This window comes from Puntigrus tetrazona, chromosome 25 (assembly GCF_018831695.1).
Source record: "Puntigrus tetrazona isolate hp1 chromosome 25, ASM1883169v1, whole genome shotgun sequence".
NCBI classification, from domain to species: Eukaryota; Metazoa; Chordata; class Actinopteri; order Cypriniformes; family Cyprinidae; genus Puntigrus; species Puntigrus tetrazona.
The window spans coordinates 14,557,189-14,571,313 of NC_056723.1; the positions used below are offsets into that span (position 1 = coordinate 14,557,189).

A 14,125-nucleotide genomic window follows, 5' to 3' on the forward strand; every position below is an offset into this window, starting at 1 on the left:
TCTTCTGGATCACTGATCACACACATGAAAACTCACCATCAGGATTAGGGAAGAAGAATGGCCTGTCATCTTCCTCCTCATCCATCTTCATGTATTTATAAAAGCCAAACCTGTGAGAGAAAGAGATGGAGTGAAAAAGATCAAGTCCATGAAAGACAGAAATACAGTTTTTGAGAACTGTACTTATTCATCTCTGTTAAAGTGATCATAACGATTCAGAGTACCATTTCATTTGAAGACATTCTACAAAAAATACTTTCTTGATAGATGTCTCTGTACATACTACATTTCATAATATATTTAAATATTGCTATAACATTCTATACACAAACTTACTTCTCCAAATAGATGGGCGACTCTCTATAGAAGCACTTGTTTTCTCTTTCCATGTGGGTGAGGCGGGTAAAGTCATTGGGATAGACGAAAGAAAGATAGACCTGCAGACAAAATACCAGACATGACAACACTAATAATTAACTTGAAATGTCAGCAGTTCAATACCGAGTAGAATATGTGTGTGAGTACTGGATAAAAGCCTGTTGGCTAGAAAATACTGTACTGCATGCTGTAATGTATGCAACAATGTTTCCTTAGGAAAGAGGTATAGAGTTTTTATCTCAGGAAACTGTGATATCTTTGCTTTTAGTATTTAGATTACATAAAAAGCATGGAAAACAATTATATGGCTTTCAGGTAATGTCAAGCACATTGCAATGTAGCATATATAAAAAGATAATTGTACAAATGTTTGTTTCTCCATTTGATACAGAAAACTGAATGTTATATATGACATATAATAAAAATACAAAACCTATAATATTACTGCAATTACTTGTGTTAGCCAAAAGGGGGCAGTAATCACACAGGAAGTTTTAGTACACTGCAGCAGCAAGTCAATACGGCAACAGGTGCGAGTGCATTTTTACTCAAAAGGTTTTTCTTTTGTACTCTTTTGGCTAAATGTGTGCAGAAATGCATGTTTTTCAGACTCACAAATTGTAGGCCTTGATAGCGAGCGATAGGGAAGTCTTTGACCACGTATGTCGGTGAGTAGAGACAGGCGGGCAACACATTTTCAAGATGAGAAGGGTCAATCATGGGAACTATGGAGAGTATTGTGAGGAAAAAAACTGGTTTAATATTACCAGGCGCAGATTATCAAACTCAATCCTTTCAAACTCAAAAGGAGGAAGAACTATTTCAGTAGATCCAATAGGGACAGAGAGACAGAAGAATCAAATAAAAAGGGACTATAAAGCGGACCTGAATGGACAGATAGAGGCTTACTGTTGAAGAAGGTGTCGCGGGGGTCCGGTTGCAGCATATCGGCGCCGTGTTGGCTGCGGGTGCGGGTCTCTGCTGGGACAGGCCCATGGCTGGCCAGCGTCTGAGGAATGTGATCCACATGGTTCATCTTCAAACTGCTCTCGTCTTTAACAAAGAAAGAAGGCACCGATTTTAATGGAGAAGCCATAAACAGGCATTGCACAATGGGACTTTAAAAGGAACATGAAGCAGAATTTACAACGCAATGAATTTCTAATGGAACTGAAAGAGGGGACCGAGCTTTATATAGAAATCAGAACACCGCAAAGAATCAGGGGAGGGCTTTTTGACTTGGGCCAGTAAGCAATCTCCAAGAACACCCTGGCAACTGTTCAGCAACACAATGCTAGAATGATCAATGAATAGTGTGGAACAATTGGCTCAACAGCACTTCCATTTTAGTGGGAAATTGATGTTTTTAAAACTTCACAACAATATATATATATATATATATATATATATATATATATATATATATATATATATATATATATATATATATATTACTACATGTTGACAACACTATTCATAACACCATAAACACCCAGAGAACGCTGGTAAGTGATTAGCAACAATTTAATGCTTAACAAATGCCTAAAATGATTCAAGAAACACCAGGAAAAAATTAATAACAAACACCCAAAGGACCCTGTTAAGTGCCTAGCAGCACTCTGATACATAGTCACCCCAAGAAAACTCTAGAAAAAATAACAGAAGCCCAATGCAAACCATAACAGAAATTAAAATGGTTTCCATTTAAAAAAAAAACCATTATGAATATGAACGTTTTTTCCAATAAAACCATTAATAAATTCCTTTTTGTGTTTTTCTAATTGGATTAAATGTCCCACCAATAGAATCCATCACATACCAGTAGACACCATTATACTTTCCATTAAAACCAATACAGTTCCCATTATAACCATTAAATCCATTTTTCCATTAAATTCGTTTTGGGCAGGATTCTATTGTTTTCTTTAGCAGGTTAGGAACCACACAACACCACACAGGCATCTAACAACACCCTAACTGATTAGATACCCTGAGAAAACCAATGCAAGAGCCTAGTAATGCCCCAGAAACAACCTAACACCATATAACTGAGGTACTCATATGCAACTTTAAAGTTCGCCATGCATTAAGAGCCGGGGGTGAAAACATTTAGAATTTCAAGATAAGGGTAAATTCTACTTATATTGTCCCCTGAAAACATGTAGACATGAAGGGCATGAAGCGCAGTAATGATAAATAAATATATGTTTAGGCAAAATAAGAAAAATGTATAAAAAATGTTCTGTATAAAAGTTTTCAACCCTGGCTCTTAATGGATCCTTCTGGAGTATCAGTGAGCATTTGAACCATCTGTAATAGTTGCATATGAGTCCCTCAATTGTTTTCAGTGTGAAAAGATGGATCTCAAAATCATACGGTTATTGTTGTAAAGGGTTCAAATACACAGAAATGCTGGAACACCAAAGAATTTGTGGGACTGAAATTATTTTTTTGAAGAACAGCTGACAGTTTAACTTATAAAGGACACACCAAGGGGACTCATGGACAAATATTAATAAATTAAAAAAGCAGCTGTGGATCAATTAGGTAACAGCACAGTATTCTCAGAATCGAGGGGATGTAAACTTTTGAATATTTTTGTATTTTCTGTTGGAAACTTAATGTAATATATTTGAAATATATTTTATTTAGGTCAGTACCAAATAAGTAATAAGATGTATATGGTATGATGCGTCATATTTTGGTGAAATAATTCATGTTTTGCAGATCCCGAAAGGGGGGTGTAAACTTTTGGCCTTAACTGTACTACCAATTGCTCAACGGCAACTCAACAAACCAGAACACCCTAAAAAACACCCATAATGCTCTAGCAAGTGGGACAAAACAAGGTTTCAAAATTGAAGAAAGAAAAAACAACCTTGTAATCAGACAAAAGAAATGACATTTATGCATCTTTTACGTAAGCTACTGAGCTACGCTTTGATTCAACCTCCCAACTTTTCTTATTTGTTAACAAAATGAGCTTTTTACCTTGAACTATGTAACATAATTTCTTTAACACCGTTCAAGATGTTTTTAACATTTCAAAACACATCCTCATGCTAGCAGACAGATTAGACTTTCACATGTGACCAACAATTCCACAGCAAATATAAAATGAAATATTATCAAAACATTCATCTGACGGAAGTGACACATCTGACCGTGGTGATGAAAACCTGAACTGCTGTTATTTAACTATCAAAGACATTAAATCAATCAATTACTGTAAAACAAACAGCAAAAAATGTGTATGTTATTGTTTATAAAGCTTTTATTGAAAAGTTACATTTAAGTATTTTTATATTTCATTGAAACACTAAATCCTATGGTGGTGATAACTGACGTTGTTGACATTTTCCTTTTTCCACAAAAGAAATTCACGCGGTAGCCATTTTGTTTTTTCTGTTGACGCTAGATGCTAATGGACCCTGCTTCAGGAGAATAAAATGATCTAAATATTTCAGGAAATGACACAGGAAATATTAACATTAGGATTTATAATATTCTAAAAACAGAAAACTTAGCAGAGCCTGTCTGACAGTGATGTACTCTGCAGAGGTGAACTGTGGTGAGGGGGTCCTTTAGAGTGACAGCTGCCCCTGAAATTACCTGATTTTATTACATTTTAATGAATGTCTGACGGTGTTGACAAAAAGTGGAGAGACAGCTTTGAAACCTTGCGTCAGTGAAAAACAACCTTGCTTTGATATGAAATATTATGTTGCTTTTCATAAAACAATATAATTAAGATACATTTTTATTAATTTGAAAGCATATTAATGATTGAACCCTTCTCTTTGGACAGAGGGACAAGGGGATGATTGTGTTACGTAAATTCTATTATCCCTCTTAACTTTTAAAATTTTCAATATTTGTATTTCACATATAATAGAAGTTAAACTTGCTGGACCTGTTTTGTCCAATGTCTCAAAAATGACTAACCTAACAACCAGTGATGGGAATAACGGCGTTATTTTTTTTCCAGTAATGGGTAATCAAACAAATTACCGTTTCCTCCGTTACAATAAAATGCGCCATTACTATAATTTATTACAGGCTGAGTTTGTATTAATGAATGCACAGTGTACCTGTATTTGTCGTATTTTGTCTCACACACATACTTAAAGTTACAGAACTAGAAATATTACATAAAACGCAGAATTGACGCGCTACATGTAAACAGTATTCTTTGTTGTATTATCCTGTGAAAATGACAGATTTCTTCAGTTTTTAAGATCTGACGGTTTCTCTGGTAGTGGGCGGAGCTAATGCGCTAACGACACTCTCATTGGCTAGCGCTCGCCTATTGTCATCGCTGCTTTGATTTTAGCAAATCGAACATACGGTTGTATCAACTCCCAGGAAACTCTAGCAACTTCCTAAAATGGCCTAGCAAACACAAATAGTACCTTCTAACAACCCCTTAAAAAAAGAAACCGTTATCCTCCAACACCCCATGCTTAGCAATCCCTTGAACTCTAGATCTGTAATGCCATAGCAACCACCATAACTCCCTAGCAACACTCCAGCAACACCCAGAACCGCCCTTGGCGAACACACTAACAATGAACTTAGCAACCATTCAGGAATTTAACAGATCTGCCTATGCCTAATGTGCCGACCGTCTATCTGTTTAAGCTCGGTGTCAATGCCTTGCTAATATACAGGTCGCTCCACATCAGAATGTCTGGGTGACAAAGGGCGATGCCACCCTTCAAACGACGAGGACCACCAGAGCCCCTCCACGCAGATGAGACAGGCTTTGATGTGTGCTTGAAACCCAAGAGCGAGCAGAGGTGGCTGTTGTCACACACTCTGCACTTTAATGTGCGTGAGACGAACGCTGTGAAGTGCTTATAAGCTCTGTTACGTTCAAAGGGAGTTCACATGAAGGTCAAATACACCAGCAGCTCAACTCAAACAAGAACCAAAACGAAAGGGTATTTAATATTACAATACCACTAACGTACTAAACGAGGACCTTCCATTCAGGCCCTGAGCTATTTTAGCGCACCGCATCAGAACAAGGTGTCCAAAATCTACATTTCTCACAGATGCAAATGTGGCACTGACAATAACCAGCGGTGGCGTGCTGTATTTTGCAGGGATGATTTAATTGTTCTTTTTCATGCATCAGAATGTCTCCTGGGTCTTACACCTACAAACCTTCGGTTACCAGCCCCAGTCTACCCCCTAATCATGTCAAACCCTGCTGTCATTGCAAACTATATGAACGGGGTTCTTCATTATGTTGCATATAATAAGCCTTGTACAATGTACAATACAATCACAATTCTGAAGGGAATTCATTTCATAGCATTTGACACTTGATGCAAGAAAGTCCTTGTCAGAACTCAATATTTCACACAAGGCATTCAAGCATAGCTCTGACTCTTTTAGAAGGACTGATGGCTTTTACCAGTCGTGTTGCCTAGAGACACATTCACCACAACTCTTCGCTTCCAAAAGCAGTGTCTCTGATGAATTAAATGTGTAAAAAGAAACGAAACTGTTGCATTAATAGTTTATAGGACGTTTTAACATTGAAGAGAAAATGTTATTGCTCAGATGGGGCTTTTTATAGCTCCCAAGCTTTCTTTTAAGCATCCTTCCTTGTAAAATTCCAAAGCATAAATAAAAGGGGACACTAACGTGACAATTGCATTTTAAGTTTGGAGCATTGGGGCCTTGCATAACTCATTTAAATTAGCCTTAAATTAATTTTAGGATAAATTAGTTTATATTGAACTGGCCATCCATCCATTGGAATAGGCTCCAGCTTCCTCTCGACCTTACAGTTGCGATCAAAACAATATTGTTTTTGTTGCTCAAAACTTCAAGCAATATTAGCTCTAGGTATACCACTGTTCTACTGAAGGAGGTTTGGATAAATATTTGCATTCCACCGTATAAGAAAAAAACCTTTTTTTACACTTTGCTTCAGAATACAATAAATTCATGGAATATGCTGTGGTTGAAAGTGGTTGGGAACAATTGGTATGGAGAATGGATGAATAGTTCATTTTGAGTTCTTTGACTTTTGATTGTAGATAATGACAAATCTGAGTTTGAGACACTGGGGAGATTTCTTAGTAAATTCAAGAACATTATGTGATTGTGATTATGTGATTATTCAGGTATTTTTTCTCAGGAGAACACTTAAAAATATATATCTATTTTGCTGTCTACTTAATGTCATTGTTTTCTGGAAGAAGCAATTTTGTGGAAATTTAATTTGTATTTCCTATTTCCAACTTGAATGTAAACTCTATGAAGCCAGAGTGCTTGTGCTGCGAAATGCCTGAAATCATATAAGCTCCATTGTGTTACAAGATGACATTTGTACTGAAGACACTTCCAAAATCTTTCCGTGAAGGTCAGCATCATCACTATGGCAACAGTGTGCAAGCTACGGATGTTAGCGCTCCATGCCTGATGTGCTTTTAAGAGCATGCGAGATCCAACAGAGTCTTTATAACCTTGTTCTCTTCCCCATGTCCTTTTTCTCTTTATGTCACAACAGCTCTAAGCACATTTTCAATTTTGCTTCACCTCAGGGCACTGGCACCAAAAACTGTTGAAAGCAAATTACGTCCACTAAACTCATCAATTTTGTAGCGAACTCTGTAGGACGCTATTAAAAGTCTTTGGGTATACAACTTTAGGGCACGGAAAACAACTTTAAAGTGTAATGCGGCTAATATATCTAGTCATTTCAAGCCCGATGGGACACGCTGTACCGATCCCTGCACAAAGACCAGCGATTGGGAACAGCCTCCGGCAGAAGGAGTCACTGTCATCAATCTCAATGATTCTGAAAAAGCCACTTTCTTCCTTCTTGGCAAATCTCGGAGGCACGGTCTGTTTCATAAACAGTTCACACTGAAACCTCTCAAGCATCTCTGAGAAAAACATCAAAAACTAAGTTCAAACTGTCACGTCATCGAGCCACTCAAAAGTACGAAGCAGTACGATGGCTAGTCAGTGCTGGTTAGTGTTGAAACTAAGAGAGGGAGGGTTACCTGTGTACAAGGAGATATAGGAGGAATCGATGACCTCATACTTGAGTCCTGGCAGGAAAGGGCGCCACTGTAATAGAGACAAAGAGAGAGCGTTAGAGAGAAACTAGTCTCTAGCCTCATAAGGCATGACCACGGTTGGCCAACAGACCATCCTTAGACTTCATGAAGCATATTGTACAGATCTGGCTGAAATCGGCAGTTCTAGCAATTTCTGGGAATCAGGGCACATAGGTTTTCATCTGTCCACCTGGAAGAAGTGTTTTGTTCGGGTACCAATTGAACTCAACAAGTGCTTTTCAGTTGTAGGATTTGATGAAGCTGATGAGGTACATGCTATTAAATCATTTGAAAGACACTCCAGAATTTTGAAGGAGATGCTTGAGACGCTCATGCCTTTCCAAACCAGTAAGACCTTCACTCCCAAACTGCTGCAAACATGCAGTAAGGATTTGTAAAAATGTATGTAGAGGATTTCCAATTAAATGAATGCAAATTAAGACATTTATAATGAATTCCGAAAGCTCTCAGACCCTCCCATGGATAGCAAGGGTTATAATTTTGAAGGTATCACATACGTACGCAAGGTATGTACGCAGATTTGTTGTTTACGCTGCGATCTGAACTTAAACAACGTATCCACATACATTGAATACGTTGTTTATGAATACGATTTGGCGATGCATTTTAAAATAAAGTTTGTTATATTAGTTTTCTTTGCACACAAAAAGTTTTCTTGTACCTTGGACTATTTTACCGATCTACTTGCTATGTTTCTGAGCCTTGATAGTTTAAGGATCCTTGCTGTCTATGCAGGGTCTGAAATCAAAAACATCTTAATTTGTGTTCTGAAGATGAACGAAGGACTTACTGGTTTGGAACGACATGAGGGCGAGTAATTTAGGATAGAATTTTCAGTTTTGGGTAACTATCTTTTTAGAAAATCAGCATATACAGATTTTTTCAACATGGTGGACCTTCTGTTCTGGGCCTGGATTTGAGTGTGGCCCCGAAATCATTTACTTCAACAGAGAGGGAACCCATTATGAGTTTGGGTCCTTTGCACGAGTCAGTCGGTCTCTTCTTGTCTAAGTGGTTGGTTCCTGGCCAAAAGAAGCGGAAAAAAGTAGACGTGATCGTAAAAAGCCTTTTAGTTTGTCTGGCAACAAAAGAAGTATTGAGACACAAAGTTGTGGAAAAAGTACTGAACAAAGTGCAAAAGTTTCTGATCTCTCTAAATGTGGAAATGTTGTGCAACCAACAAAATATCTTTACGTTGGGAGTTAAGGGTGGAAACTCAGATTAGGATGGAAGTGATGGAATTGCTTTTTCGATTTATTACATCTTTTCATCCTTTTTTTAGGAAAATATGAACCAAAAAAGCACCCATGGAATCCTGTATTGATTGTCGAGAAAAACTGTATTGATGACCATTGTATGAAACTATAGGGAATGGAGGCTATGTATTTGTCTGCATTTCAAGCAAGGTCACCCTCACTAAACAGATTCACCCGTCCAATCACAGCACAGCATGCAGCAGGAAATGAGAGACAGACTCACATCAACAGTAGCTTCTTCAGCAGCACACTTACAAACCATCAGACAAGCTACAATTCTTTTAATGACGTTGTGCAATTACCATGTCACTTCTGCTTATGCTCGCTGTAATGAGGGGAGACAGGCCATTTTATTTTCACCAGCCAAACACACACACAGACACACGCAAAATATCACTGAGGAAGAACCAGTTCGATGATATGCTGTTTTACTTGGAGAGTGAAAATATCATTTTTGTGTAAAACAGGTGCATGTCATCATGCCATATTTCCCTCCAATATTTTTATTCATTTATTATTTGTGTGTGTGTGTGTGTGATTTTACCCAAAAACTTTTAACCCCCTAAAATTCTTGTTATTCTGATTTTTTTTTTCATTTCCAAGTGAACATTAAACAATGGCTAAATTTAAATTGAATAAAAGAAAATGAATTTTTTGCATCATGATAATCAATAAAAACATAGTAAAACATTTTGATCCCAAATAAAAAAATAACAATATTCCATTCTTCTTCTTCTTCTCATTATTATTTTCAAGTTTAATTTGTTTATTTTACATAAAAGGTAATTAAATAAGCATATACATTAATCACAATAAAACAAGGAATTGTACAAATATTTTAAAAGCTATTTTAAAATGCATTATTATTAAATGTATTTAAATTGCATTTAAATTGTATTTAAATGAAAAAAAGAAAAGAAAACAAAACAAACATTTTTGATTAAAAATAATAATGATGATAATATTATATAATTCTTATTATTGTTGTTAATTAATAATAATAATGATAAGAATGATAATAATAAACAACAACAAAATACATTTATAATAATACATTTAAATAAAATTTTATATAATAACTTTCTTTTCTTGCCCCAGAAAAGACCCAGACTTGTTCTCGTCTGATCTTGTGAGATTCTCACATACATAACGTCAGAAACTAGGTCCAGAATTCAGGATGAAGATTAGAGAGATTGAAACAGCACCCACTAATATCACTTGAAAGTATAATAAAACCCATTGGCAGTTATAAGCCTCTTCTTTGTGATAAATGTAGGTGTCTGGGTTTGTGGACACTATAATCATTCCAGCTTTTAGAAGAGACAGAAAGACAGAGTGCGTGAGAAAAATATGTGTTGTGGCAGAGAAAATCAACAAAAGGCTTTGCTCTGTGTGTGTGTGTCAGGGTTGACCGAATGCCCTCAGCAAAGAAAACAAAACCTGAAATTATCTACGACGTGAGAACCCCTCGATGGTTCCCAGGAGGACGGTACCTTAATAAAAGGGCTAAATCATGCGACGATAAAAATTTAAAAAGCAAAAAGCCATTTAAATACAGCGAACTGTTGCTCTTTTAACAATAGGGGGGAAGGAATAGTGTACGGTAATCATAAGGAGCTAATATTTAATATAAATTGCCATCCGTCCCCATCGAGAAAGCTAAAGAAATGTGTGTGCGTTGCGTTGCTGTTACTGTCTTCACGGTCTCATGTCTCTAATGACATTTCTTCAGCGAAACAGGGGTCCGATTCACTGGCCTGAAGCGTTCAGTGCGAAGAGACAAAAATCAATACGAGGGGGAAAACAACTAAATGTAACATAGTCAGAAAAGTTCAAGTGTGGCTGACAGTCTTTTATTTTGCTCTCTGCAAATATGCTGTTCCATTTTGAGATGAAATGTTGCATTACGTCACTGGTTCACCAACGGATCTTCTGCAGTGAATGGGTGCCGTCAGAATGAGAGGTTTACTTCACATGATGTTAACCGATGGACTGGAGCGGTGTGGATCACTGTGATGCTTTTATCAGCCGTTTAGACTCTCGTTTTGACGGCACCCATTCACTTTAAAGGATCCGTTGGTGAGAAGGCGATGTAATGCTACAGTCGTCCAAACTAACTTATCTACATCTTGGATGGACGTTTTCAGTAAATGTCCGAAAGCGGTTTTATGCCGTTTAGCACGATTTCGTTTCTGGAGATATGTTTTAAAATGTTATTGTAAACGTCGTTTTTTTTTTTTCCCCTCACAAGCTCGGAGTGCGACTCAGCTCAAGATGTTGTTGTCAGATGTTTTCTCAGAAGCTCCGCCGCCGCCTCCGCGGTCCAGAGCAGACGGTCAAAGTCAGGAAATACATTCTGAAAATTTCATTTGGAGGCCCTTTTTGTATTTGCTCAATGCTTTTAGTGGAATGAAGAGCAGCCAGCTGCAGCTAAATCAAACCTAAAGTAGTTTGAAGAGCTCTCTCTCTCCCGCGGAGCGTGTGCCGCGGACCCGTGCTGGCTGATGGCTTCACAAAAGGGGGCTGCAATTGTTATTTTTGGCGTTTGTGATGATAATGTGATGACGTTCGTTTAATTTATCATGTTTGTTCTGCTTCTTCCTAAAACAACAGAAGGCCTTGTGCGTCTTTTTATGAACTATTTACGTTCCCCTTCACATACTTAAAGCGTTGTCTAAATAATTAGCAGGGGATAAATAGCTTTTTGGTGCTCACTAATAAGAGTATGCTTTGTGTATTCATAGACGAAACAAGATATAAAGACGAGTGTCTGTGAATATTAAATACGGCTGCCTTCGACTAAAGATTTTTTCTGGTCGTTCGTTTGAAGCATCGGTCGACCGATTGCACGTTTATTAATTATTTTACCATTTTAACAAACGTGCAATTTAATCGCCTACAAATTAGCGCTCAATAGTTTCCCACAAAAACAGTAAAAAGGCTGCATTAACATTTAACTAATTCACTGATAAACTAGTGCTTTTTTTGTTTCGGTTTAAGAGATGAAGTTTGTTTTGAGCGCAGAAAAAAACGTAAAGAAGTGGGCTATTACTAACGGTCTTTACCTTATTTGCGTTCTGAAGACGAACGGACGGGTTTGGAACGACCGATTTTTGGGGCGAACCATCCCTTTCGTGTAAAGTGTGACCAAAAGTTGCAGAATTAGAAATAAAATGAAAACATCCGCTCCTAAAAACCCAAATGCGAGGCTTTCGGAGGTTTTTTCGGAGGCTGATTGAATGGATTGCTGCCAAAGCTGTTAGTGAAAGCAGATACGACCGATTCAGTTTCTTTAGCCTCCATTCTCAATCGTCCGTGTAGCCCGTGGACTGAAAAGACCGGTATAATAGCGTTTATCAAAGTGGGCAATAATGGCGTAATGGAAAGTGAGGGATTGGTGATCGGTGCATGTTTTGGACACGGTGTGATCAGATTCGAACTCACCCCGACTTCGACGTGATCCGAGCCTTTGTCGTCCTGCTTGTGGAGGATCTCGAAGTAGTATCGTCTGGAGGCCATGAGGCTGGAGAGGAAAGAACAGACATCAAATCTTAATGCCTTTCAGTACCGCGTTATCATATCATATTACATCTCGTCGTTTCCTATATTGTGACATCTTGTTAAAGCAACAAAGTGGATTATTACTTCGAAAAAAAAAGCAATAGCAGCAATACAATAAGAAAAGAAGAACGCTATTAATGCCGATAACTGGAAAATAATTATTTAGCCAAGTGATGTGTGTCTAACTGTGAGCTGTTTACGGTTGCCGAGCGACACAAAAACTATTATTAATATAGATTTTTTGTGGCCGAATGTTTGCACGCATTTCACAACGCCTTCAAACTTCAGCTCAGCCAGAGCTGTAATATTTTGCATGGTTTTGTCTGTATCTATGCATAAATGGAACAAAACTGTTATAACTGTCATAATATTGAACCGCACTGTAGCGTTTGACAACGCTTACGCTTTAAACTGGACACGGACAACAAATCTGCATATTTACGTACATGATATTCTCCGAAAGGAGACAAATTCTTGAAGTTATTTTCGTTTTCATGAAATATCTTACGCTGTAACTGTACTGTTTTACTAAATCGTGTAATGAAATGTAATATAAGAACACTAACCTATATCATATTGTATTGTCGTATGGCTTTATATCTTATATTTGATCAAATAAACAATACCAAACATCACGTAATTGTTTGTGAAAAGTTTGGTAACATCATTTTTTACGTTTTTAAAGACATCTCTTATGCTGACCAAGTATAAACATCTAAAAACAAATACAAACAAAACTGTAATATTGTGGAATATCATTCCAATTTAAAATATTCATACATGTTAAAATGCAACATATTTCTGTTATCAAAGCAGAAATCATCTCAGTTTCCTTTCTCGGTTGTTATCGGTGCTCGCTTATTAATAGCGGTTTTTATTATCATCAATACAAAAGAGCTCGTTTATTTTAAACAGAAAGCTAGAATGAAACGCGTCCAAAACGTGACACAACACAGACATCGCTCACTCATCGTGTCATTCTTTCAGAGCTCCGCCTTATATTTACATCCGCTCATTGTTATATATGTTTTTTTTGTCTGACATTTTGCAACATGAGGTCCACGATGAGTACATTTTCTTATGCATATTCATGAGCGCCGCTAACGCATGAGACACGATTCAGCTCGGACGCTCACGCAAATGTCTGGTTTGCTCCAGTGGGCCTGTGAAAGACTGAGAGCAAATAGAAAGAGGAAGAACAGATGTGGCAAAGAGATAAAGAAGTGACGGATTGAAAAGCAAGGGAGATCGAGAAGCCACCAAAAAGCGTTACAATCCAAGAGAGCAATAATATTATATATTACGTTTTCTCATAACATAACACAATCACCTAAAACCCTCAGCTTACCTTAGTTATAGAAATATGTACAAAATATATCAAGTTATTTAATAATATAAGTACACTTTCATAAATGTAGAAATAACAGAATATATAAATTAACAAGATTTAGATTAACGTAATCCTTAAGTGTTTATATAGTTAATAAATTAATATTTTTAAAACAAATAAATAATAAATAAATAATAATAAACCCTTATTTATTTATAATAAGAAAAATTACCTACATTTTTTGATAACATAGCATAATATAATCACCTAAAACCCTCAGCTAGTTATATAAATATATATGTACAAAATATTAATAAAACAAAAACAAATAAACTGTAGAGAGAACGCACTAAATTCTTTAGTAATATAAGTATACTATCATAAATGTATAAATATAAAAGGTTATAAATGAGCAAGATTTAGATGAACTTATATGTTTACATAGTTTATAAATGAATATTTAATGTAAAAACAAATAAATAATAAAAATAAAAAAA

At 36.7% G+C, this 14,125-nt stretch overlaps 1 protein-coding gene across 3 annotated transcripts in view; it reads right to left on the bottom strand.

Annotated features, from left to right (window-relative positions):
* Positions 1–14,125, bottom strand: part of b4galnt4a (beta-1,4-N-acetyl-galactosaminyl transferase 4a) — a 111,013-nt gene that overhangs the window by 10,840 nt on the left and 86,048 nt on the right. For all 3 annotated transcript variants that reach the window (XM_043228560.1, XM_043228559.1, XM_043228561.1), the window contains exons 8-13: positions 12,182–12,260; positions 7,404–7,470; positions 1,288–1,431; positions 994–1,103; positions 337–437; positions 37–110 (exon numbers count right to left, since the gene is read on the bottom strand). In XM_043228560.1, the coding sequence (XP_043084495.1) occupies positions 37–110; positions 337–437; positions 994–1,103; positions 1,288–1,431; positions 7,404–7,470; positions 12,182–12,260 (575 nt within the window). The remainder of the gene's footprint in view (positions 1–36; positions 111–336; positions 438–993; positions 1,104–1,287; positions 1,432–7,403; positions 7,471–12,181; positions 12,261–14,125) is intronic.